Source organism: Antrostomus carolinensis, unplaced genomic scaffold, assembly GCF_000700745.2.
Source record: "Antrostomus carolinensis isolate BGI_N321 unplaced genomic scaffold, ASM70074v2 scaffold7258, whole genome shotgun sequence".
NCBI lineage: Eukaryota > Metazoa > Chordata > Aves > Caprimulgiformes > Caprimulgidae > Antrostomus > Antrostomus carolinensis.
The window spans coordinates 24198-50859 of NW_010334926.1; the positions used below are offsets into that span (position 1 = coordinate 24198).

At 44.5% G+C, this 26662-nt stretch overlaps 1 protein-coding gene across 1 annotated transcript in view; it reads left to right on the forward strand.

Annotated features, from left to right (window-relative positions):
* LOC104529902 (acetyl-CoA carboxylase) overlaps positions 1-26662 on the forward strand; it is a gene marked incomplete at its 5' end in the record, with an annotated part of 86438 nt that overhangs the window by 22033 nt on the left and 37743 nt on the right. The window contains 8 exons of the mRNA XM_010174340.1: positions 116-271; positions 2117-2320; positions 4967-5122; positions 5730-5870; positions 18107-18376; positions 18742-18839; positions 20025-20145; positions 20607-20717. Coding sequence (XP_010172642.1) covers positions 116-271; positions 2117-2320; positions 4967-5122; positions 5730-5870; positions 18107-18376; positions 18742-18839; positions 20025-20145; positions 20607-20717 — 1257 coding nt within the window. The remainder of the gene's footprint in view (positions 1-115; positions 272-2116; positions 2321-4966; positions 5123-5729; positions 5871-18106; positions 18377-18741; positions 18840-20024; positions 20146-20606; positions 20718-26662) is intronic.

Genomic DNA, 26662 nt, shown 5'->3' on the forward strand with positions numbered 1-26662 from the left:
GAAACTGATGTAACCTATTTTCTCAGTCAAGTCCTTCTGCAGTTTTTCAAACACTGTCTTCTTGGGCTGTGATTTTTGAGTAGAAAGTAAATTATTTGTTGACACTATCTGGCAGGAAGCCTCCTTTGAGTATCTGCAAAATGAGGGAGAGCGATTGCTTTTGGAAGCCATGGATGAGCTGGAGGTGGCGTTTAATAATACCAACGTGCGCACCGACTGCAATCACATCTTCTTAAATTTCGTGCCTACCGTCATCATGGACCCATCTAAGGTATGATCTCTTCCCTAGTTCTGAACTGTGTGGGCTTTTTTGGGCTTGACTCACCAGAATTAAATGGTCTTTTCTTGCCTTTTTATGCTATGTAAGTGCACCTATTGATTGATGACATTTTAATACCATTTGGTGAATTGACAGGCAGTTTCTACCACCCATTTCATAACAGAAAGCACAAGAAATCGGGGACCAGTACTAGAAGTGGTAACATGAGGCACAGTTTAGTTACTCTACAAATACTGGAGTTTTGCTTTTCTGTAAAGAAAGTGGAGTCCTGTAACCGATGGACGTCTCTAACTGAAGATTGCTTCTTGAACTGCTAAGCCAACTCCTCTTCAAAAGCAGAGACAATAGTTTTTATTTTAGCTAGTTAGAGGCAAGCAATTAGTTGTTTCACATTAGGAACCTGTTTGACAGTGAGGAAGGAAGAAAGCTTTGGTTTTTCTTCCAATCTGTGAATAGATATTAAATGTTAGATTTCAGAACTAGCAGAGCTCTTGTTTTTAGCGGAGTAATGCTGTCCTTCAAGCAATACAGCTCACTTCCTCTGTGTAAACTAAGGACCAGTTTATTACATATATGTTTTGTGTTTGAAACAAAACTTATTTCATTGTGTGTTTGAGATAAACAATTTTAATAAGGCAATAACTTTAAATGCTCTTCTGTTTGTTACAGAAGTCTAAATTCTATCCAGATAAATCGTGAGATAAATCATAAACTTAAAAAGAAATGGTAAATTCAGCTACAAAAAGAAGTGCCTTATTTTCATTCTCTGATACAAAACCACAGAGATCACCATTATAAATAAATGAACATTAATTTTTGTAGATGCATAAATGAAAGTGTTCAGGCATAAAGCATGTTTCTGGTTAGCAGAACCACCACAAAGAAAGTCCCAAATAAACTGTAAAGGCTGCATTTAGTTAGAAATCAACATTCTGTTCATGGTTACTGAAAGATGAGAGCTGACCTTTCCTTATGAGAATAACTGAAAGTTTAAAAAGATGAATTGGTTATCAAAATAAGTATCTCTTGCTTGCTGACTTTTAAATCATGATTAAAAATTGGTGGCTTAAATCACTTTTGAATAAATCCTCTCTTGGTGCATCTAAAATCCTTAGTTCCCAGGAAGTTGGGAAGCAGCTGGGATATTCAGCCCCTGGAAGTTAGGCTGCCCACAGATGTGTACCGTGACTTTACCCTGAGCTGCTGTGGAAAAGAGACTGTTTATTTTTTGAAAGCATGTTAAAAACAGCCTATAAATTGCCTTCTTTTAATATGCACTATTTATTTGCTAACAGTAGTATATTCTAAAGTTTAATGGAACACCAGAAGGCCAAGCTCCAAGTAGTAATTGCTTTGTTGATTTAAAGCACCGTACCGCACGTGCGGTGACACACAAGTATGGTGTGTGGAAGTGCTTCGTTACTGTTTGTCAGGGGCTTCACTCCCCTGCATTTCGTAGTTCTTAGCTGCGAGCTGTGCCTGCAGGAGCAAAGGTAGAGGAAGGGGAAGCTGTGGGCACCCTGTGCTTGGCTGGGGTGTGATGTGCCGTGAGGAAAAAGCAGCGTGAATCCAGCACCGTCGCTCTACCTCAGGTGTCCCCAGGTTGAGTTCAGTTCCTGCCTGTCCCAGGGCTCGTTAGGATGAGAACACATGGGCCACTGTGGTCCCATAACAGCACTGGGCACGTGCTGCTGTTTGGTGCTTCCATCTCTTCTCTTCTGTGATGTTCCCCCGGCACGCTGGGGTGCCCCTTTGAGCAGGACCTTAGAGCAGCGGGATGGAGGGCTGACAGAGCGTTTCCCAAAGGTGAGGGAAGTTCTTATTGTGTGTTTTAAGATCGAAGAATCCGTGCGGAGCATGGTGATGCGCTACGGGAGCCGCCTCTGGAAACTCCGTGTCCTCCAAGCTGAGCTGAAGATCAACATTCGTTTGACACCAACTGGGAAGGCAATTCCCATTCGTCTCTTCTTGACCAATGAGTCTGGCTACTATTTGGACATCAGCCTCTACAAAGAGGTGACAGACTCCAGAACAGGACAGGTATGGTTCTGTGTGGCTCCATGGTTTGATGAGCAAATTATTTGGGGGGGACACATTATACCTGATGGAGCTGGGGAGGAACAGTTCACAAGGGCAGGTAGCAATAGGATGAGGGGTGATGGTTTTAAACTAGAAAAGGGTTAATTTAGGTTGGATCTTAGGAAAAAGTTCTTCAATATGGGGGTGGTGGATCATTGGAACAAGTTGCCCAGAGAGATGGCCCATCCCTGGAGATATTCAGGGTCAGGCTTGATGGGGCTCTGAGCAGCCTGCTCTAGTGAGGATGTCCCTGCTCACTGCAGGGGGGTTGGACTAGATGACCTCTGAAGATCCCTTCCAACCCAAACCATTGGATGATTCTAAGCTCTTCTGTGGTTTTCAGTGTTTTCAGGTAATATAAAATTGCCATTCAACTTTGCCAAGGGAAGAAGAATGTAAAGATAATCTTGCAGGAGGTGTGTAGATGTGCAAAATGTAATCAGTGATGTAGAAACCCCTGTCTTCTGATTATTTTGTATGTACCTTCAGTCATTTGTCCATCTGTTTCCCTCTGTGTCAGAGTGCTCAGAAAGTGATAGGAAAGTAATGACTGTTGGTGCTCATCCTGTAGGTCGTAATAAAAAAATATTATTAATTATACGTTTCCCTGAGTAGATAGAGAAGATCTGTGAACTTGTCTTTGAAATTCTAAAGATATAGGGAATAACCTGGGTAGCATGATATAAAATTATTGAAGGTGCTTTTATATCATTTTTATGAAGCATAATGGGCTCTTTTGTAATGGTTGTGGCTATTCTGGCATTTCTGCTTCTCATGGCCTAGGAATAGTGTGGTTAACTGAGACACCTACATGTGCTAAAATACATGGAGCGCGGGGTGCGTGAAAAATATTGAAGTACAGAAATGTTTACATCTCCCTCTGTAATAATCTCTCTGCCAGGCAGCAGGAGCAGCAGAATAAATCACTTGGGCACCGTTAATGTTGAACACAAAGTGCTGAGTCACCTTTTCTCCCCTCTTCTCTATTTCCATTTTTCCAGCAAGCTGCCTGGCCGTGTAGTCCATCCAGTTCTGGAGATCTTAGAACAGATAGTGTCTGTGTGTTTTATGTAATTTCTGCCTTAAAGCAGAGATGGGGAAAGAAAATAACATTTTAATAATCTCCAGTAGCTGAGCTAACACTTGAGTTTTGTTAGTCATTTGTGAAGGTCACCTTTCCTCTTAAACTCTGTCTCTGATGACCTTTATTGTTTTAAAGCTATTGTTCCCCCCCCCCCCCCCCCCCCCCCCCCAGGGATATTAGACCAGGTTCTATTAGAAAACTATACTGATAGGAATTATTTCAATTAACTCTTTGAGTAGCTGGCAGGAGAGTTTGTCTCACAAAGCTTGAAAGTGTTAGTTTTGTAAGAAACTTTGGTAAATCTTCCCCCTTGTGATGGAGGTTTATAGGATGGGTTCAGATCTGTGTATTTTTCCTGTGTTTTCAGGGGGTTATTTTGAAGGTAGAGAATTCTGTTAAAATAATTCAAACGTTACTGATGTACTGGGTGCTGGGCACTTTCATGACTTCTGAAGAATGGAAAAATAGATTTGTGACGAGAGAATGACCCTGATCTCTTGTTTCACACAGTACTGACTTCTCCAGTCCCCACAGAACAGCTCAGAAGCTTTCCAGAGATTTCAGGAGAGTTGGGCCTCAAGTGCAGTAACAGATCCTAACACAGGCACTGTCACAAATACTTATTGCCCTCAATAAATCCCTCTCCCATTGAGGAAGCTATTTCACAAAGCAACATTTGTGAAGACTGAAGAGAACATGAACTACTGTTTTTAATCTAAAAACTAAAATAGGCTTTACTTACTGGATTTTATCTTTAGTGGAATTCTTTGATTGAATCACCTTCAATTAGAAAAAGATCTGCAGTTTGTCACATCAGATCTGATCAAAAAAGCCTAATCGTGTTCTTCTGTCAGGGATGCTTCTATTAAGCAGCGCTGGTGCAGTGTTGTCCCAGTTACACGCTGCTCCTCGTGTTTCTTAGTTGAAATAGATTTCCTTCCGAGTCCTGGCTGAGTGGAATATATAGTGCCATGAAGCATGGCAGCTGATAATTCATGTTGCTACTCTGGGAAAATCTTTTAAACTTATAATATCAAAACTTCAAGCCAAATGACATATGCAAGTCTTGACCTAGCTTCCATGATCAGTCAGTGGAGATACGGATACTGTGCTGTTCGACTACATAAATAACAGAGTTCTCCTCTCTGCTCCCAGCTATCACAATCCATCGGCGTAGATACGGTGTCAGGGGAAATGCTGGTGAATGTGAAGTCATCTAAGTCACAGGCTTTTTTTTTTTTTTCTGTGGGGATGTGGCTCTGTTCACTTTACTTTCTGCTGTGATATGGTAATAAGTCAGTGATACTCAGATTTGTGCAGTAATGGTCCAGCGCTGTCTCCGAAGGGCAGTAATGCATGATGAAGCGCTGTGTTACAGGATATGCGAGTATTCACATGTTTGTAGAGAACAGAAACAAGCCTGATCAGTCTGGAGTAGCCTGATGGTTTTTTGTGAAATCTGGATGAGACAGGTGTGTGGAACGAGTGGATCAGCCTGTAATTGCTCATGTTTTGTGCTGCAGATCATGTTCCAGGCATACGGGGATAAACAGGGACCGCTTCATGGGATGCTGATCAACACCCCGTATGTGACCAAAGACCTGCTTCAGTCCAAGAGATTCCAGGCACAATCTTTAGGGACATCATATGTCTATGACATTCCTGAGATGTTTCGGCAGGTAAGTGTTCTTCAGGCCTGGTGGTTTGTTCTAAACTTTGTACCTGCAAAGCCCTTCTGTCAATTGCCATTTTTTGCTTGTCAGGGAGAATCGAGTGGCCTGGAGGGGCTGACAGTGGTCCCCCAGGGTCTGACAGCTGCAGGTTCAGTCTACTTGGCAAGAAATTAGGAGTCCTGATACACCACTGCTGTGGTCCTGTTAATAAGTCAGACAGTAGATGCTGAAATGTAAAACATCTTGTGCTTCTTGTTTATGTTTCTTGGTTTTTCCACTGTTATCCAGCCTTCCTGGAGGGCTGGACAGTGCAGGAGTGATAGTTCCTAGGATAGGACTCACACATCATTAAATGTGTTAACGAGTTGCAGAATTGATTGTATATCTGATTTGCTGATTCTGTCCTAAATCACATCATTTCAGTTGTGCTACTTTGGGTGAAATTGTGTGTCATGGTTTAAGTTCCAGAGTAAGTGATATCCACTGAATATCGTCAGTCACACTGGGAGGAGGGATACTTCAGCGTTCTCTCTTGAATATTAAGACACGGTGGATTGAATAAAAATATTTGCAGAAGATATTCCTCACAAGAATTTATCTCTTCATCCTCTAGTCTTTGATTAAACTCTGGGACTCTATGAATGAATATGCATTAGCCCCGCCGCTGCCTTCTGACATCCTAACGTACACTGAATTGGTGCTGGATGATCAGGGCCAACTCGTGCACATGAACAGGCTGCCGGGAGGAAATGAGGCAAGTTACACTTTCTTTAATGCTACTTCTCTTTCCATGTCCTGCAGTACATTGTGTTTTGGACTAGGTTTGACAATTGTAATGAAAATTTACCAGCCAGGCACAAAATCTATTCATTCAGTCTTTCACAGATGAAATCTCTCTCTTGAAAATGAGATTTTTTTGTTTCATTAAAAATTAATACCTTCCATACAATGGGTATTTTAACCTCCATAGTAAATGATGATTCCGTTTCAAACCTGTGCCTGTGCCATTTTTCCCTTCGTAATTAAAAAGTGCTCTTTCAGCTATTCCAGGTAACTGGGGTTTGTATTTGAGCAAAATATGTTTTACAAGACTAAATAGAAATGTTTTCATTTGCTTAAAAAATGAAAAAAACAATTTTATACTCTGCATTTAAATACTTGCCACGCAGTGTTGGTGTAGCACACTGGCAAGGTGTGTGCAACATCCCCCTCTAGTGAATGATTTACTGGAGACTAACAACCTGCTCATGCTGGTGGGATGACAGAGTGACTCCTTCCACTCAGGCAGGAGGAGGCTCCACTGTCGTGGTCGCCTTTTGCTGGCGTGTGGTTCCATCAGCAAGCCAAAGATCACAGCATTGAAATGACTGGAGAATAAAGTTAACTAGCAGATGAGTTTATTTCCTTTGCCTAGGCTAGGTGGGATTCAGTAAGTGAATGTTCCTCCTACAGTAATTTAAATTGGAGCAGTTCTAAGTGATGGCATCATTTATTTTTTTGTTGGCATCATTGAACAAGCACCATCCTTTTACTAGATGTGTAACTTAAGATTTGCAAAAGCTCTGTACAAAAACCTCAGGTGTAGTGATGAGAGAAAATGGGTTTTCATCACTATTTACTGCGTGTGTCTTGTCAGGGGAAGGGTTTGAATCTGATGTTTTCAAATTGAACCTAAAATCAGTAATTGGTGACTAGGGGAGCACTACGTCCTTGGCTTTTGCTGGCCTATGGGAGAAATGTTTTAACTAGTGTAATTAAACCTGGAATGAGGCATTCCTTGCACTGCTAGTGAGAGCTGAGGCTGCGGTGCTGTGGAGGCTGATGCCATCATCTTTCTCTCTTTCTCTGCTCTCATTCAGCGTTTGAGTGGATGGTGGCTGGGGAAATAGCAAAGTCCCTGAGGGACGCAGCTCTGTTCTTGCTGAAATTACAGGCACAGAGCTGCCTGGGCATGAACATGTAGTGTTTACTCTGCCAGTATGAATACAAATAGTCTTATTATAAGAGATTCTGTACCCAAAGACCACCAAAAAAAATTAGGAGTTTTTTTAACCCTTAGTAGACTTAGTGGTGCTCAATCTGAAAGGAAATTGCACGGCCCTTGCGGCCCTTGCATTGTGCGTGGTGTTGTTATCTAACACACAGATCTGTGGCTGCTACGCCGAGGGGCTGCCTCACTGGAGACTGGGATAAACAAGGGGAAAATGGGCCTCCCACATTCTTCAGTCTGGCTGCTGAAGATTGCTTCTTGTGGAGGTATATGGCAGACTCTAACCTGCTTCTTAATGACTTCCCAGAAATGAGGTGAGGGCCCTGGTTGCAGGGGTGAAATCCCAGCCCAGGGTTCAGTGTCTTGGGGAAGCTGAGCAAGTGTTCAGAGCGAGGAAATGCTCTGAGGGCTCTCAGCCCAGCCTGTCTGCAGCTGGACCAGTCGCTGTAGGACCATGTGCAGCTGGAATGAGGTTTGAGGCTTTGGTATTGAATTCTGTTACCAATAGCTGCTGCACACAATAGTGCTCATTCACAGGTGGGAGCGGACAATCTGGGGAGGAGGTTCCAGCAGCAGTCTGAAGGACAGGTGACATTCAGGAGGTGACGAGCTGCCGAGCAGATTCTTTCCTCCGTGCTGCACTTCCTTTATCTGGATGAGCTGACTTTAGGCTTTTATGGTTTAATTCTGTTCAGCTGAGGAAACAAATTTTCACAAACGCGCGTTCAAGTTTCTCTTTCCAAAGAAGGTGGCTGCAGGGGTGGAGAAGGGAGAGACAGGATGCTAGATAAATTCAGAGCATAAGCCTTTTCTTTGTTAAAGCTCTAAGTGGATCCATTCTGCTTTTTTTTGAGAAGCAGTCTGCATAGCATCTGGGCAGAGAAATACAGCATCTTATCTGCCAGGAAGCAAAGATCCTTGGGGTAATCCATCTATGTGGCAGTATTGCATAGGAAGAGGAGACATGCCACAAGGGACAGGAGGAAATATTAATTGGTTCTGCACTTCTTCCATGTGATACAGTGGTGAACTATTCTCAAAATATGGCACATTTCCTTGGCTCTCTAAACTTGCCTGAATTTGTTAAGGAAGAGTTTTGCCCTCAGATGGATGTATTTCACTTCAAAATGCCAGAAGCCCATATACACTGAAAATCACATTAAAGGGGAGATGGTCCCTAGAGAAATGAGTGCAGGGGGAAGTCGAGGCTCCCAAGCTTTGCAGGGGCTTGCTTCCTAGCTTTAGTGAGAGTTTTCACTGCCTCAGTTTGTTCATACCCTAGTCAGCTGGGACTGCTTTGGGGTGTTAGGAGGATAATTTAGACAAATATGTTTTAAGAGTCTTGTACTTGCTAAATAAGTGCTGGCTATTATGTTGCACAGCATTCCCCAAGTTTTGGTTAGTAACCCTTGATGGTTGGTGCCAATGGAGTCAGTGCCCCAGAGATCCAGAGGCGTGAGGTGTTTCCAGTTCAGACCCCAGTGAGCTGACAGGCAGGAGTGCTTGGGAGGAATTTTCCAAGTAAATGTGATTATTTTTTTTTTTCCCCTCTTTCCTTCCCAGTGGAAGTTGCTGATTTTCTGAATCCAGAGTCTTTTGAGAGATTGTACATCATGTGTTTTTTACCAAAGAGGAAACTCCTGTTGAAACATTCTGACTGTGGTGAATGTAGCTGCTGTTTAGTGCATTAGGTTCCTGTTACTGTTCGACTTGTTTTAGATCAGAGGCTCAAACACAGCTATTCCCCCATTGCAAGTGAGCCCCTTGCCATCGTGGTACCAGCTCTTCTGAGAGTAGGGCTTGTCAGGAAACTGTTGGAGCTGTGCTACACAGTATGAACAATTACATTTTCTCTATGTGAAAAGGGGTCAAGACACTCTTCCTCTGAAAGCGTTCAGCTGAGCTGAGCACCCTCATTGTTTTAGTGAGCAGGAGAAACTGAGGAACCAGCATCCAATCCAGGAGATCTGTGGTCGGTGTGTTCAGCTGGGTGTCAGCAACTGGAGTTGCAATCCCTGCTCTGATACGGGGCAGAGCAGGAGCACCAAGCTGAGTTTCTCCTCTCCTCTCAGAGTTTGCCAGCAGTGTTCTGGGCTAACCTGCCTATGTTTTCAGGAAAATCTGTGAAATGGGAATTCTCAAGAACTTTCACAATACAAGAGGTTTTCTCTACTTAGCTTACGACCACTTCACGTCACCCACCACCTCATTTGGCAGTAATTATCTCTTTGCTAGTAATCTCAACAAAGAAGCCAAGGACTTAATGGACCATGAAAGTACAACTTGGTATTTATTCCCAGGCAGTGCTTGCTCCTTCTGAGCGGAGGGTCCTCTGCCTTGTCACGGCCACGCGAGGGAGCTTGCGGTGCTGCTGGCCCTGCCACCGGCTCTGCCAGCACCGCAGACATTGCTCAGGTAGGGCCTTTTTCCAGCCTCTTGTCCACTGGGTGCAGCCACGGTTCTTCCTGAAGCACATCTGCTGTTCCTTTGGACTGCAGGCAGAATCCTGGATGTTGCCTGGAGCTTTCTGCTGGATGGTTTTTGTTCCAGCTCCTTCATGTTAAGCTTGTGAACTGTGTCCTGGTCCCTAGTTACTTTTTGGGGAGGGTTTTTTAGGGATTTTTTAGGGTTTCTTTAGTTTTTCAGGTTTGTGTGTGTGTGTCCTATATTACTAGTGTGGCTGCTTTGCCACCTCTGCTCACATGTGAGGCTGTTCTGATAAGCCCTCTCTGCTACCATAGGATTTCAGTAACCCAACACACTTGACAAGACTGAATAACTAAACACTAAAAAGTTGAGAACAGTTTGTAAATCATTCCCAGAGCCAGCAGGTGTAGAAGGGAGCTGAAGAAGACAGTGTTTGTCAGCAGGATCAAACACCCACCCATAGCTCCCTTCTAATGCTCCTCAGTGAAGAATGAACAGACTTTGGGACAAATGGGGTGTAATTTATTGTACAGCTGTGAGCATATCAAGAACTAAGCACCAGGGGTGGGTGCTCAGCCTGGCTCCAGTCTGACTCTTTTAAGATAGACACGGGCCATTGACACGCACAGAGTTTATATAGGTGGGAGGAAAAAAAAAACAACACTTGTAGTGGTTTCTAATTTTATGCATTTTATTCTAAAATGTCTTTAAGAAGAAAATTTAAAGTTCATACCACAGCCTGAATGCTTATCTAGATTCTAACACAAGACTTGTAACATTTCTGCTATTGTATTTTTTTTTTAATAAGTGGAAGCTGTTTTTTTTTAGTGGCACAATCTTTAGTGTTTCTGGCTAAGATCATCATTGAGCTTGTGGGGTAGAGGTGTGTGACTGGGGCTTTCTGTGCTAATATTGGGAGGGATGGGTTTGAAAGGACGCAGCACCTCGCCCTGTTGGGCAGTGTAAGAGGAGCTGATGGCTGTCCTCTGAGAGCCTTTTGCCCTGGCAGCTCCTCTGGTGTTGCTCTGTAGTTCTGTGGCTGTACTAAAATGAGGAAGCTTCTGAAAGAGTCAGAAATCCTGTGAACACAGACGAGTGACCTGGGCTCGAGTTCAGCAGCGTATGGCAACTCCCACAGTATTTGAGAAGGTGTTGGTTGCAGGAGCTCTGCTGAAGACACGACCTGTGATGTAGTGACACCCTCTTCAAATGCCCGTTGAAGCCGGCTTTGTTCTGGAGGTTCGCGTATTAGCTGAAATCTCAGTGTGAAGAGGTAATTCCCTCAGCCTGTTGGGGAACTCATTATATTCCTTGTCATTCCTGAGCTGGGCATTCTGATGTTTTTCTATAGCACTTTATATATTTTGACTACAATTTACCATGATCCTCTGGCACTAGGACTGCACCATCCGCTGATAATACCCAACTAATCTTCAAGGACAAGGAGAAAGTGAGTGTAAGCAGTGCCTGCAGCAGCACCCCAGTTACCCTTCATCCCGGTCTCATGCCGTGTCCATCGAAAATGTGTCATTTTCCCTATTGGCACTAGATGTCACAGTTTTTCCTTCTCAGTAGCATTGAGGAGCAGAAATAATCCATAATCAGAGCTGTTGGCTGGAGCGTTGGCAGGCACCCTTTCTTGTCAATGATGTGGGAAGGTTTGGCCAGGTGAAATTCAGGACGGCGGTGGGCAGAGGGATGCTGAAACTCAGCTTCAGCAGCTCCCTGGCTTGCCTGGGGCTGAAAGGTGTAGCTAATGAATTTTATACAAGCACAGCTTAATAGTTGAACTGCATGTTCTGCTTTGTCACCCCATGTTCCTGCATTTTATGACAGGCACAGGGTATTAAAACATCTGCTGGGCTCCTTCAGGCAGGGGGTAAGTACTTGAGAAAAAGCAGAGAAGGGGTGATGGCAAAGTCAGTGAATGATGATGAAGGTGAAGGAAAACACCCGTGCATCTTCTCCCTCCTGCCCCAGCTCTACCACAATTTTTCACAGAGATTGTAAAAATGTAAAAATAGTTGTTTCTCTTTGGATTTCCCAACCCTTCTTCTTGATGAGTTTTGGGAACAATCCTGACCTGAAAGGTCTTCTGGGTTGGGTTTCCAACTGGAAACTGTTGGGTTCCCACTCCAGTAGGAATGGGTTTAAATAACAGGGAAGCTGGACAATGATTTATGCCTCACAGCAAGTGGTGTCTCCTGAACTGAAATACTCAGGATGCAATTTTGGAAGGTGATCTTCCTGTGGCAGAATAATTTTAGCCCCTATCAGTGAGATGCTTGGGGGTGACAGTGAGGCATGGGGGTAGGGATCAGGCCAGAGCATGTTTTTGTCATGGACTGGAAAGTGATATTTTTAGTGTAAGGTGGAATGTGTTATGGCAAGTGGAATGTAACACAAATTAAAAGAGGATCCTCCTAGCATCACTGAAAGCTGGGGTTTTTTTCTCCCCTATATGCCTGGATCATTCAATGTAACTTAAAGGTGTGTGGATGGGAGGATGGGACTGGTGTGGGGTCTTGTGAACCTGTTAGAATTGGGATGGATGCATGTCACAGCATATACAGAGCATCTCCTGAGCTGAGCAGAGGTTGCACAGTGAAGCAGGAGGACTCTGTAATACACTGAATTGTTGGAAGGTTTAATATTCACACAGATCAGTATCTTCAGTGTGCTGTTGCTCACAGGGTTGTAGATGCAGCATCTCCCATGGCCTGATTTTTGAAAAGTTACATGTATGCTGTAGCAATACCAGAAGTTCAAGACTTGAAAAGACTTTCCTTACAGAACCAGAGGTTATGAACCTCTAACTTAGACCTTTCAGTTAGAATTTGTCATAATTATTTAAAAGATTAAAAAGTTGTTGCCTACAAGAAAGCTCCTAGTAAAAGTTATCTGTTGCTCTTTGTAATGTATCTTTATCCATCTGTACCTTCTCCAGCTGCAGGCTGTTTCAGCTGAAGTTTTCAAGCCCTACACTCTGCCTAGGGAGAAGTGAATGATTGTTTAGTTTGGAAAGATTCATCAAAAATGCTTTTGTTTTGGTGAAAAAGCTGGCAGTGTTGCTCACAGTTGAATGTGATAGAGAATTTGGTTTTTCATTCAGTATTATGCCTTTTGCTGTCCCCAGGAGACACTGTGCAGGGTTCATACCTTGTAACACAGCTGTGTGTTCAGTAAAAACTCCTTTTACACTGTCTGTAATGGGGTTTTTTGAGATTTCCTTTTGGTGCTGTGTGTCCATTCGCTTTCCCTGAGCATCAGCCGTGTCTTGCCATCTGAGGGCCCTTTGGTCCAGTGCAAGGAACCAAGGCAGTATGAATCCACCTCTCCTTCAGTCCCTGGCACTGCACGACGCCTTTTAGCCACCAAGCCTTTGTCACGTCTCATCCTGGAACCGTTTCTTCCCGTCTCTCTTGGCCGCATGCTGTTGGGAAGAACCATGCCAACGTGTGTTGGCTGTGCCGCCTGCCACCGCTGCTTTGATCGCTAAATGACACCTTCTTCAGAGCCAAGAAGAGAATGAAGGAATCCTGGGTTTTGGCACTCCACCCTTGTCAAGGCATTAAGTCTGAATGCCTCTGGCAAACTACGCACATCATGTTATTTTTCTGGAAATTGGTTCATGCTGAAGATAAAAAAAATTGCAGGTTTTGGTCACAGTAGAAGTGCAGAGAGTCTCTCTTTTAGATCTGAAGTTCTGGGCATGGGATTTGAATGATGAAATACCAAAATCACTACATCTGCATCAAGTAACATTTCTGTGGATGCCTTTGTTCCCTTTCTAAAACAAACCGTGTCCATGGTAAGAGTGCTTCAGCATCCTGGGGTCAGCAGGCGCTGGCTTCCCTCTCGAACAGACAGGGGTTGTGAAGGGGGAATAAAGCACGTGTTCCTTCATGGAACAAGGTCAGAACGTGTGTGCACAGCAGGGGAGAAATGTGCTCTCATTATTGTTCAGCTTCAGCATTTCCAGTGCTCACATGCTCGGCCACTACAACTGTTGCATTTCCTTTCTTATTATGACTTTTGTACGTAAAAAATACTGACATACAAATATATTCATGTTTTATGTGTATTTTTTACATATGAAACTTACATACGATACAGATGCAACAGAATGGGAACAAGACAATTATTGTCAGGGTTCTGTAAGTTCAGTTGTCCTATTTATAGCGGCCTTCCAATACCTGAAGGGGCTGCAAGAAAGCTGGGGAAGGACTTTTCATAAGGGTAGTTAATGACAGAACAAGGGGAAATGGGTTTAAGCTGAAAGAGGGGAGGTTTAGATTTGATATTAGGAAGAAGTTCTTCACTGTGAGGGTGGTGAGACACTGGAACAGGTTGCCCAGAGAAACTGTGGCTGCTCCTCCCTGGAAGTGTTTGTGGCCAGGTTGGATGAGGCTTTGAGCAACCTGGTCTAGTGGAAGGTGTCCCTGCTGATGGCAGGGGGGTTAGAACTGGATGATCTTTAAGGTCCCTTCCACCCCAAACCATTCCATGGTTCTGTGATTTAGAGATTTCAGGACCCACATTCAGATTTCCAAATTTGGATGTAAATAAATAAAATGAAGCGTGGCATAAAGTACTTGGGCTCAAGCATCATCCTTGTTGTGAGAGAAGTAGAAGAAACCAACACAGCTGGCATGGTTCAAGCCTAGATGTCATCAGTAATAAGCTGTTCTTGCTTACATCGGATTTTCTGTCAGCTGTGCTTCTCCAGGAATTACGGGTCCTGCTAGGAAGAGGCTGCAAAGCTGCCTCTGCCTGAACTCCGTTGGCCTCCCCTTCGTTCGGAGCGCGTCGTGCTCCAGGAGGGAGCCTGGGATCGGTTCCTTCCCCGTTCCCCTTGGTGCCTGTTGTCAACAGCTCTGGCTGCCACTAGCAGTCAATTTGTAACTGCATGAGTGTGTGTGTTACTGTTCACATCGATAGCGCAATTAATGTTGGAGTCAATTTGGGTGTTAATTTTAGGCCATGATTAGTGTTGACACTGTGTGTCAAACTAATGGCGTTTATGAGCACCATGAAAGCGAACGTTAGTTAATACCGTGTCTTTACTATCTCTTAATGGTTACATTAAGCCACAGATCTAGTGGGAGAAGGTGTGTATAAAATTATATAGATAAAACTTGTGTGTAATCTCTGTGTGTCATGCAATTCTGCATTGCTGCTGCTGCTATTCAGAGAGCAAATGACATCTGAGCACTGAATCCTAATCACAGTTTGGAACATCAGAAATAATGATCACTTCTGATCGGGGGTTGTGAATAATTCATCTGGTTTGATTTTCACGTTCTGTCCAGTGATACTTTTCAAACCAAATGTGTTCCTACAGGAGAATAATGGTCCCACTTCTTATGGAAATACTGTGGCACAAATCATTTTGCCAACAGAAAAACAGTTAAATAAGATGGTTCCTGCTTTTATTTTTTTCCTCCCTCTCTTCCTCATTCCTGGGTGTGCTGGGAATAGAGCTGTGGCAGGAGAAGAGCTGCCAAACTGCGCTGCCTCTTAAAAAGAGCCCGTTTTGCAGCCACTGCCTCTTACCATCACCCATTATTGTTCTGACAGGGCTCTTAGGTGATTAGCTCAGCCTGTCTAATTAACCTGTGAACTCTCCATTTTTTTGGCATGCTGCCTTTAACTTAAAAATCTCATCTTTTTTTTTTTATGAAATAGAAAGCTGTCCTCCACTGCCTATAAATTTAAACAGAATCGACATTGTTCATAGCAAAAAAAAATCCTTAGTTGTGCCCTGTGATTTTTATCACTGTATAAATGGCACAAAACACACTGTGTGCTGGGGAGACAGGACGACATACGAGTTAATAAAGTCGTGCACTTTAATTTTTCTTTTCTTAAATTGCATATGGTTGCTCCATATTTATCAGCTATAAACTGTTCTCAGGAGTTTGTGTTTGCTGTGCCTTGGCTGGATAGTTTTTCCTATTCCACTAGTGGGGTTGAACAAAAGGGATTTTATTTATGTAGAGGATACACAATCTTGGGTTAGGAACTATTCCAATGCTTCTATTACAATCTGAATTTTCTAAATAGGAAATGCTTTTAATTTGCCTGTTTTCTGTACTGTCAAGAATCATCAAGCTGATGAAAGTGAGGAAAATAAATCTCTTGCATCTTGATAGGTGAGACAGACTCTGGGACCAGTCCTGGATACTGACTGAGCTCGGTCACTCGTCCCTAAGCCCCGGACCAAGTGTTAATTCATCTGCCTCACACGTGAGCTGAGGGTGCTAGGGTTTTATTTTCATATGTTGTGGTTGTTGTGAAGGTTTCTGGCAGTGTCTTCCTGTGTTTCTGTCTTGCAGTTTACTGCTGACAAGTGTTTAGCAAATACAAAGCCTGAGCATTTCTCCTGTTGCTCATGTGGCTCTTGTTCATCTGATGGTGCTTGAAGCTTCCTGGTGAGGTCCTGGCTGGTGGATCAGTGTAGCTGTAAGGAAAGGACCACTTAGGCAAACACCTGGAAATTAGTGTGACTTCTGTGCTATTTTGGAAGAAGTTTATGGTGCAGTTTTAAAGAGAATCTTACTCCATCTGCCTTGTGGGTTTCTGTCAATAACCAAAGCTGGTTTCTGAGGTGCTATTGGAAAGATTTGGTAAGTGCCCACTTAAGGACTTTAATTATGGCAAGTGAAAAAAAAAAAGCACCTATAAATGATGGTGAAGTGAGCTGTGGTAGGTGACGGGCTATAGATGGGCATCCCTTATTTCTTAGAGGCTAATCTTGAAACCTTTAATTTTGGATTTGCAGACTTTTTTAACCTACTGTTTCTAATTGCAAGCTTGCCCACAGTTGAGTTAGAACAGAGGTGTAATAGCTAGCCCCTGGCATCTCTTTTCCCTCAGCAGTCAAGTCAGAAGGACAAAGCTTACTTTTCTTCTCCTTTTTTCACCTTTCTTCCCTTTTTTTTTTTTTTTTTCCCTGCTATAAAAGTCCAGCAGTAGAAGAGCAGAATTCCCTCTGGCTGTGTTGGTTGGTTTGGGATGAATTAGGTTGCTTTTACAGACTCTGGACTGGTTGTCTGTGTGACCCCTGGTCTGTTTGCACACACTTTTGGTCTGTGAGCCTGACCAACAGCTGCATCCGCTTCTTTTACAACATTACAACATAACAACTTTTCCCTTTAATTTTGCAATAATATTCTGGTATTTCAGCAAAGCATCCCACTGACTTTTAGGGATTTATGCTCCTGTCTTTAAAATTGCTGCAGTATCTCTCTCTTCCAAATATTGCAGTTGGATGCTAAGATGTAACTGTAAACCTGCAAATATTCAGAGGCAAACAAATTAATCCCCTTACGACCTATCAGTCAAAATAACAGTGGATGAAACTGAGACCAAGGAGAAGGTGAACTGAAACACCATCATTCTGTTAACTTGCAATCTCAGCTCTCAGAAGGGGAGGTGTAAGGGAAGGATCTGCCAGTAGCTGCCTGTAATATTTTTGGATTGCTGCCTGCTTTACTACCAATGACCCTTTGATTAATTCCTCTGCCTTTTTATTTTTTTAATGAGCCTATTATGGCATATCTTATTGCAGATGCTGATTGGATCTCAACTGTGTATTGTGCCATTTTGATTTGGATTAAATGGCACATATCTGTCTGCTGCTTCTCCCCTCTCCCCCTCCCGCTTTAGTTCATCATGTTCAGAATTCAGAGTCTCCACAATGAGAGTTTCAACCCTCCTGATTGCAGAGGATGTGCAATCGGCTTGAGGAATGTGTACTCAGAGCTTATGATCCTTGGGCAAGCGGAGACTGGGTGATGCATGTGGCTTTCAAGGGACGCTGCTATTTCCATCTGTTAATGACATTCCAGGATGGCCAACTCCCCAGTGCAGTGATACGCAGCAGCTGAGAGATGGGAGATGCAGGGTACAGATGTTGCTGATCTCCATAAGATGGGCCAGAAGAGATCATTCAGTGATTTTAAAAAGAAAAATATGCAGCAAAAAGCATTACTTATCCAGGCAGGTTTGGAAAGAAACTGCTGAAATATTTGGGAAGGAAAAAAGGGAAGAGCCAAAGAAATGAAAGGAAGGAATGGAAAAAAAAATGAGGTAGTCATGAAATAAAAGGATTATTAAAATGAGGATAGGGTGAGAGAAACCAGGGTGACGAGGTTCTGGGGTGATATCTCTGTAGCCTAAGCAGATGGTCAGGAGTCTTGTGCAGCAGCACATCCATCCTCACCCTGGGAGCTCTGGCACACGGAATAAACGCAGCACCCTGCGAGAGAGGCGTTTGCAGAATGCGTTTTGGACCCGTGACAAATCGCTGAATGGGGAGAGGGAGGGCCACTATTAGTGTCTTGGGTGGAAGAGAGCAATGGAGGATGTGCTCCAGTGAGTGTGGAAAGGATCGAGTCCTGCCAGCTGTGCTCTGCACTGGCAGCGCGTGTCAGAGCTGCTGTTACCGGAGCTCCCAGAGAAAACACACAAAGTGCAGCACACATAAGGATAATGGCCCCTGCGTGGTTCCCTTCTTCCACATCTTGAAGATGTACATTTAGTTTTTGTTTTCTGCTCTTTGTTTGCAGATTGGGATGGTGGCCTGGAAGATGACTCTGAAGACCCCCGAGTATCCAGAAGGCCGTGATATCATTGTCATTGGCAATGACATTACATACCGAATAGGTTCCTTTGGGCCTCAGGAGGACGTGCTGTTCCTGAGGGCTTCAGAGCTTGCTCGAACGCACGGCATCCCCCGTATCTATGTGGCTGCCAACAGTGGAGCCAGGATTGGTTTGGCTGAGGAAATTCGGCACATGTTCCACGTAGCTTGGGAAGACCCAGATGACCCGTACAAGGTAAGGAGGCACAGGAATCAGAGGTGAAACTCTGCAGTAGCTCCCAAAAGAATCTTATTTTTACACTCTCTCTTTTAATAGAGATGGGAGTAAATATTTGCCAGACTGTTAGGTCCAAAGTTCTCCTTGGTGTTGGCTCTCTCAGACAGCAGGACTGGCATCTAGAATGAGTTAGTGCTGAATGTTGAAAGCATTCCTGGCTTTCACTGACCTCAGCTGGAGCTCCGGTGTTAAGAGAGGATGTTCCTATTGGTGTCTGGAATTAAATTCTGCTCCCTTGAAACTTTCTTTTTGGAAGGGGTTGTTGGGGATCAGGAAGGGACTACAGGTGGGAATGAGATGAATGAACTGTTTTTTTCCTGCAGGGTTACAAGTACTTGTACCTGACTCCTCAAGACTATAAGAAAGTCAGTGCCCTGAACTCAGTTCACTGTGAACACGTGGAGGACAATGGAGAGTCCAGGTAAGCACGGGTGGGTTAGAATGGAAAGCTTTTTGTTCATCCTTAGGTATACAAGGTGATGCATGTCACATTGTTCTCTCCAGCTAGGATATTCTTCAGGATCCAGGTGTGTAGAAAGCCAGAGCTGTGTGTGGTCAGAGTGTGGAACAGGAGAGTTAACAGTTGTATCATGACATGCCATGTTGGAAGTAGTGCCGTGCTGGCTCCTACTGCCTAGAGGCCCAAGTCATGACTGAGAGTCCTGCAGTGGTAAACACCGAATGGCCAGGACAATGGTTCTTACCCAAAGACTTGCTGTCTAAATTTTGAAAATTACTTTTCTGCTAGATTCTGTAGAAAGGATAAAAGAATTCCTGAGTGAAGGCCAAGGGTTGGGCTGCAGTGGTTGCACTGAACTGCCTTGTAGCCCCTCGTTTTCCACGCACCTCAACTCTAGATGTCTGCATCTTCCCAACTGCACCCCAAAGCAGCACATCTGAAGATGGGATGCAGAGAAGCTTTCAGAGCTAGACTGCAGCTGCAGTGGTGCTCCTGGGCAGAGGGAGGACGTTGTGCTTAGGAAGAAAAAAAAAGGCTGGTTTGCAGACTGGCGAGCTCTGAAAGAACAAAAGGATGAGGATGGTGCTGGGTGTGGGGACGTGTGCGTGCCTGCGTGTGGGGTGGGGAAGCCAGTGGCTCTCTTCAGTGAAGCACTTAAGCACATGCTCAAGTACTTTGCTTAGCAAGGGCCTAGTGGAAAAGATAGAATCCAGTCTGAGAGCACTGAGTAGGAAGGGACTGGGCTGGGGACGGAAGGCATGAAAGAAAGACAAGGTAAGAGCCTCATTACCATCTCTTGTTCTATTTCTTTTGCTTTTTGGCTCCATCCTCTTCCTTTCTTGCCCTTTTTCCTATAATCAGCCTGCTCCTCACATCCTGTGGGAATGACAGGAGAACACTTTCCAGGGGCATTCCTCTCCCTTGGCATTTCCTCTTTGCAGTGCTGCTCTGGCTGCTCGTACGTGCCGCTGTTCCATGGTGTTCAGCAAGGCTGCAGAATGAGCCTGGGTACAGGTCCTGGCTGGCTTTTATGCACATTACTCTGGAGCTTTAATGATATTTAGTCACTTTTCATTTTCTTCATAGCAAACTGATTCAGCAAATCACTGGACCTTGTGACTCAAAGGCTGTGTGTGTCTCCCTCAGGTATAAGATAACAGATATTATCGGAAAGGAAGATGGACTTGGAATAGAGAACCTCCGAGGATCTGGCATGATTGCTGGAGAATCATCTTTAGCCTATGAGAGTATTATCACCATCAACTTGGTAATCCCCCACTGCTTTCTGTTCTTCAAACTGTGTTGTCTGCTTCAGCTAAAAATCCTGTAGTGATAACCAAAAGGTGCATCTGGGATCAGACTTCTGGTTCCTGGAAACTGCTTCCTGTAGGCTTTGAGCAACACTACTTGCACCACTATAGGGCTGGGTCCCTTTCCAACTAAATTTAAAACATTTTTAGAAAATAGTCATTTGGCTTCATGTTTGCTCAGTCTGTAAGTTACTGCTTCTCTTTTTTTAAATAAAATTCGTATATGCTCAGATACTCTGTTTTACAAAAAAATAGATTCTGGAGTTTTGCAGTGAGAGTAGATTTTACAGCCTTGGAATACAAACATGCCTAGTTTTATCTGGATGTTTGAACTGATAGGTTTGGGCTGTGTGGTAAGACAGAAATCAATATAATTTCTTTTTTTATTTTTTTTTTATTTTTTAATTTTTTTTTTAAGGTTACGTGTCGAGCAATTGGAATTGGGGCTTACCTTGTTCGGCTGGGGCAGAGGACTATCCAGGTTGAGAACTCTCATATAATCCTGACTGGCTGTGGAGCCCTCAACAAAGTAAGTTCTTGCATTTTAGTCTTCAGAGTTATGTGAGCTGAGTTAGTGTTTCTGTGAGTTCTGCCAGAGACTCGAGGAGCTGCCACCACTGTGCCTGTCATTGCGCTCCGTCCTTTTTGCTTTCTCCCTTCTCAGACTCCTCCCAATCAAGGAGGACAACAGACACGGGGCAGCAGCTGTGAGATGTTCATGCCTTTGCAGTCTTTTTTCCTTTCTCCTGCTCAGAAAGCAGTTCTTTCATGCACCTTTCTTGACCAGAACATGGTATTGCCAGCCAGAGGCACAATTCCAGATATCCTGGTTGGAGATTGACAGGTGACCTAGGCAGAACTGCAGATTTAAGGGCTCAAGCGTGAACCAGGTGAAGGGGAAGAAGGAGAGGCAGCTTCTAACAGAGGTTGTGTGCAATGACTGAATGAGAGAAGTGGAGAAGCCCACTGACTGGGCAGCATCTTCTCCCACCCACTGTGTACTGTGATAGAGGAAATAAGGGCTGTTTCCAGGGTCTGGAGGACCGTGTTTCAAAATAGGTGGGGCCAGAATCACGCTGAACTTTCAGCCATCCACAGCATTGCATTAATCCTGGGGCAGCACTGCGGCCTGAGGAAGAGTGTGTGGTGGTGATTTTCAAAGGGTCAGACCTGCTGGAGACCTCAGCTGTGGGGGGCAGGGAGGAAGATCTCAGGCTGTAAGAAAACTTACCGCTTTCATTCCTAAAGTGGCTCTTCTTCTTTTTTTCCCCACCAGAGGTGGTTTTTTCTCCCTTGCTGCCCCAAGCCCATTAATATCACAGCCTCCAGCTCCTTGTCTGCAGCAGACACGGCTCGCAGCCGACTCGGCTCTTGTCCCTCTCACTGAGGGCTTTGTTTAGGTGGGAGTTAGGATTGTGCGGGCGCGAGTGCCCTTCCCCATTGTGCGGCTTTGTTCTCAGGCACTCTCCAGCACCTGGGGTGGTTGTGCTTCATCGCAAGCTGCGTTTCAAGGAGTGCCTGCCTGACAATGGGAGATAAAAGGAAAATAGTCTCTCGTTGAATTATTCCCCTGAATAAAGGGGGCTCTGCAGAAAATTAAGCATTGATCCTATCAACTCCAGGATGCGGCACCCTCAGTTAGATCTCTTACACACATCACACACACCTGCATCAATGGAAGGAAAAGAGACATTTGAAGATCCGTCCTTTAAAAAGAAATTGAGTCAGTTTAGTGCTTGCTGAAGTGGAGTAAGTTGCCTGGTTCCAGCTGTCATTTGTTGGGGATCGGGGCCCTGCGGAGTTTCCCAGATGGCAGGGCCAGTCTGTTTAGTCTTCCTCTTCTGCCATCTTCTTTCCAGGTTTAACTGCACTCTCGACTCGTGGAACAAATGGGGTTTTTTAGGACTAGGTTAATCTCATTAAATTTTAGGCACTTAAAAATTAAGGATTTAGTCTAAATTAAGCACCTGACATCTGTCAGCAGACAAGTTTACCTGTCCTTGAATAGTGAGCGACTGGGAATGCCCACTCACTCCCGGATGTTGTGTGATGTGTCTTGCTGGTTCACATGATCTTCATTTCCCAGTCCCTGCAGTTCTAGTCAGAGCTTATTGAATGGATCCAGCCATAATTGCGCCCCAGAAATATGTCTGAAGTAGTGAAATGATGTCCAGGGCTAACCTGAAATGACCAAGCTCGGTCCAGTTGAGATCTTAAGGAGAGTGAGAAGCAAGTGGTGGATGTTAATTCATTTGCATCATCCTGCCACGGAGACAGTATCTACTTCAGACTTATCCTCTGTCTCCCTGTTCTTACATGTAACCTGTTAAACACTTGTCCCTTGAATTTAGATGGACACTTTGCATTTTCTTTTGCCTAGAAGTCAGGTCACTATCAGCCAGCAGCCAATTAAGCAAAGTCTTCCCTTGTAGGAGTGCAATTTAAACATGATACATGATGTGTTCTTGTTCATTCACGTGAATAAGACCCCAGAAGGGTCTCATGGTGGAAACCTATTGTAGTTTTTTCTCTGTGGAGCGAGTGAGCCTTGCTTCTTCTTGTTCCCTTGGAGTAGATGGTGAGAAGACCCCCGTGCAGCAGTCAGTGATTTACTTTGTGGACATTGGAAGGTCACCGATCCAGCTGGCAGGGTCATGAGGAAAGATCATGACTGAAACCAAAATAAATAAATGGGAACTGCTACCTTGCATGGAAGTTGGAACTGAATGTTTTCTAACACAGTTGCACACAAATATTCAGAGATTTGGGACAATTTTTTCCATTGCTGACTTTGAAATACTGTCTTCACAGAGGGCACTGTACAAAGCTTTACATAGTCTTGTGTGTGCGTGCACATCTTCAAAATGTCTTCTCTCTGCAAGGAGAGAATGTGCAGTGCGAAAATGTTTCTGCAGCAATGGAGACAGTTTGGCTTTCAGAGAGCACTGAGGTTTTTTCTGACAAGTTGTTTGGTTTTTTAATTTATTTTTTTTCCCTGTGAAATACTGGATTCTTTTTAATTTACAAGAGGAGCAAAGGGGGACTGTGACAAACGTTAAATGCCAGCAGATCTGTTGCTGGTCTTGTTCATTATCATTATGTAAAACCAGCCTGAGGGTTTAAATGTAGAGGGAAAGGTCCAGCTGCCAAAACCAGACTGTAACCTATAACTTAGATGATGAGCTCAAGGTCAATATCATTTTTAGCTGAAGCTAATGTTTGGTTCTAGAGGTTGACTCATCACGTGCTGGCTGTTCACTGCCTCCGTGTCACTGCTTTGTAAGTAGGGAGGCATAGCACTGTGAGACACCCGATATCAAGCAGGTTTAAGGATTCTCTCAGCCCAGTTGCCTGTCAGGGGTGACAAGAAACTGCTCAAGAGCTGTACCAGGTTTCCCTCTGCTCCTGATTAAGCCATCTTTGTTTATAGTCCGGACCGACGGGCGAGGGAAAGGCCTGGGGAAACGTGTGATGCTCTGCGGTGGGGACAGCGCTCTGCATGTGGGGCACCAGGGTTGCATTTCCTCTGAACCCCTTTTGTCTCCACCACTGCATTTCAGCAGGGGGTGGAGAGGTGGAAATGACATTTCATTCCTCTCCCGTGAGCGTGTGCGCGCGCCTGTGCTGCGCCCGCTGACCCCCCTGAAAATTGAAATAATGATAATGCGCGTCTCCTGACTGCATCAAAGTATCAGCACATCAAAAGCCAGGAGGCATGAAATGCAAATGATAAAGTGAAAGCAGATGGATTGTGCATGATCGCCTGATGCCCAATGAATTTTAAAAGGTGCTGGTTCACATGGGGAGAGGGGCTGAAATAAACACGTTATCCCTGCAATTTTTTTTTTTTTTTGTTCTTGCCGCTCACTCCTGACAATATTTTTTCACACTTCAGCAAGCAGCCACTCCATCTCTCTCCCTCCCTCTCCCTCTCTTTCTCTCCCTCTCTCTCTCTTTCGCTGTCTACCTCACACACGTCTCGGGTCATGTCGCCGCAGCTCCGGTGGAAATAATAAGATATAAACCACGAGGTTGTTATTTGCATAGAAATAGCATGGAGCCCCAGGCAGCATGGGAGAAGGACACAGAGATCGTTTGTCTCAAATTTTAATGAAAACTTTTGCTGAGGCAGAGATTTTTTTTTTTATTTTTTTTTTAAACTTTCCCTGCCTTCCTCTTTTTTCCACCCCTGTACCTTCCTCCACCTCCCTCACTTCCCTTTCCTCATCATAAGCCAAACACGGTGTGATTTCATGTGAGATGGGTGACGTGCTGCCGCCTGCGCTAACGGGTTAATTTCCATTGCTTTTCTTTTTCATAGAGGTAAGACTGAAGAGCCCAGCACTCCCAGTTTATGCATTGCTTATATGGTTCAAGCTTCCAGGGCTACATTCCATTTCAGTCCTCTCAAGGATGTTCCCAAGTCTGTTGCTGACTTATTTTTAATTAGTTTGCTCTTCCTTTTCTTTTGTGGTTAAAAGAAATCCTGTCTTTAAGACTGTTTTGTTAATATAAAGTGTCCTTCAATGATATTTTCTCTACAGACACATGTTCTAGGCTTTTTCAAAGGGAAGCCAGATTTAGCAGAGATCTGCTAAATCAGGAACCGCTGCTAACTTGATACACCTCAGTTCATTATATAGATGTTCAACCTGTTGTCTCAACCACTTCATTTTCTGAGTGATGATGAAGAGCTGTCCCACACGCTGCACTTCACAGCAGGACATCTCAAATGGTCGTCACTTCTGGAGGTGAAGGGAAGAATCTCACCAGCAGACTGCTCTGTTTCCTCTCCCTTCTATTTAGCTTTATTTCCCCCAAAACTCTCCAGGCTTGACCTGCCTGAATCATACCTCAGGCCCTCAGCCTGTCCTCCAGCGTGCTCGTCCCTGGGGCCCCATGGCACCGTGGTGTTGGCCTAGTGTGTGCAGAACTTCCAAGTGTGAGCTTGACAAATCCCACCTGCCAGGGGTGTATGTCCATGTGGGGAAGGAGGCAGTGAAGATGAAGAGTGAGAAACCCCTAAAATAGGAACTTTTTAAAGCGCAGTTCAAAGCCAGAACTCTGAGCTTCATTTCCCAGGCTGCCCCCAGCTGCCTGCCTGCTCATGGTCTGATGTTTTTGATCAGCATGGAGGTAGTGGCAGTTACCTGCTGACAGCTTGGTCTCGAAACCTTAGTTCGTTTGTATTTGTGATGTGTTTTGAGCTCATCAGATGGGAAGTACCTGCCAGCAGTGGAGCACTGGCAGGGTAGGTAAACCCATCCTCAGAATTTCCTTCTGTGGAAGTTTTTCCCTTCAAAACAATCTTAATTTAAACAATATGTCTACTTGTGTAACCTAGTGTAGACCTGAAAGAGCTCAGGAACCAGTTTACCAGCTTAGTAATGCACTGTCCTGGCACTGTGAATTGGTGGTTTTTAAGGGGAGAAAACATTTTTTAAGAACAACTTCAAGAGAGATGTTTGTGAGATGCACTGATTAGTGGTGCTTGCTAATACAATATGCAAATGTCTAGTAAACTTAGAAACCCAGTAGCAGCAAATGTCCAGTGACCTTTCCTGAGTACATCCTTCATTAATGCAGACACTACTTGTGCATGGGAAAGTCGTTAACATGATAGGTGCCATGCTGTGTCGAGATAGCCTGGTGTGTGTGTGTCACCGACGTGACTGCGGATGAGTCCCTGAGGACTTGTTGATGCAACAGCCCATAATTGCTGCAAGGATCGTTTTGACAATCTGCATTTAAAACCCAACAACCCCTTTGCATGGGACCAGAAGATCCTTGTATCTTAAATTCAGTCCTGAATTGTTCTGACTGTCAAAGCCAGGACTGAGACCAGCGTGGCTGCTTTTGAGGAGGTTTTTGGTTTCAATGGTGTAGATCTGGGGTGGGGTTGCAGCTGGACTGTTGGAGCATCTGCACGCAGGCAGAGGAGCAGTGTGCGTGAGCTAGCTTGAAACCAGCTCCCTCGGATGGTGGTTACCCCCAGCTGTAAGTTGCTCAGTGAGACAAGTTTATTTTGAGGCACTTGAGCCAACACGGCTCTCTGATGTTGGCTGCTCTTCAGTGTCGTCTGACCGGCGCGTGGACATACCCATACACCCAGCCTGCCCTTGGGATGCCATTTGGTGTCTGTGCTAAAGCAGCCCGGCACTGACCTGATGTTTGCAGGTCTTGGCAGAGGGAAGCTGCAGAACTTGTTGGGACTGAACTGTTGTCTTGGGTGAGACAACAGGTCAGGGCTGAGGAGGAACAGACAGAGCTGCTGCGGGGTGCTGTGCCCATGTGAGAGGCTGCTGGGCCAGGTCTGCGGCTCACTGGAGGAGCTCTGGGGTGAGGAATATTAGTTTATGCCGTCTCAGTCTGTCTCGTGTGAGTGATGGGTCTTCAGTATTGCAGGCAGTAATATTTACCCTTCAATTTCACAATCTGGAAAAATAAATAAAAACCCTGTTGGTCTGGTGCTGT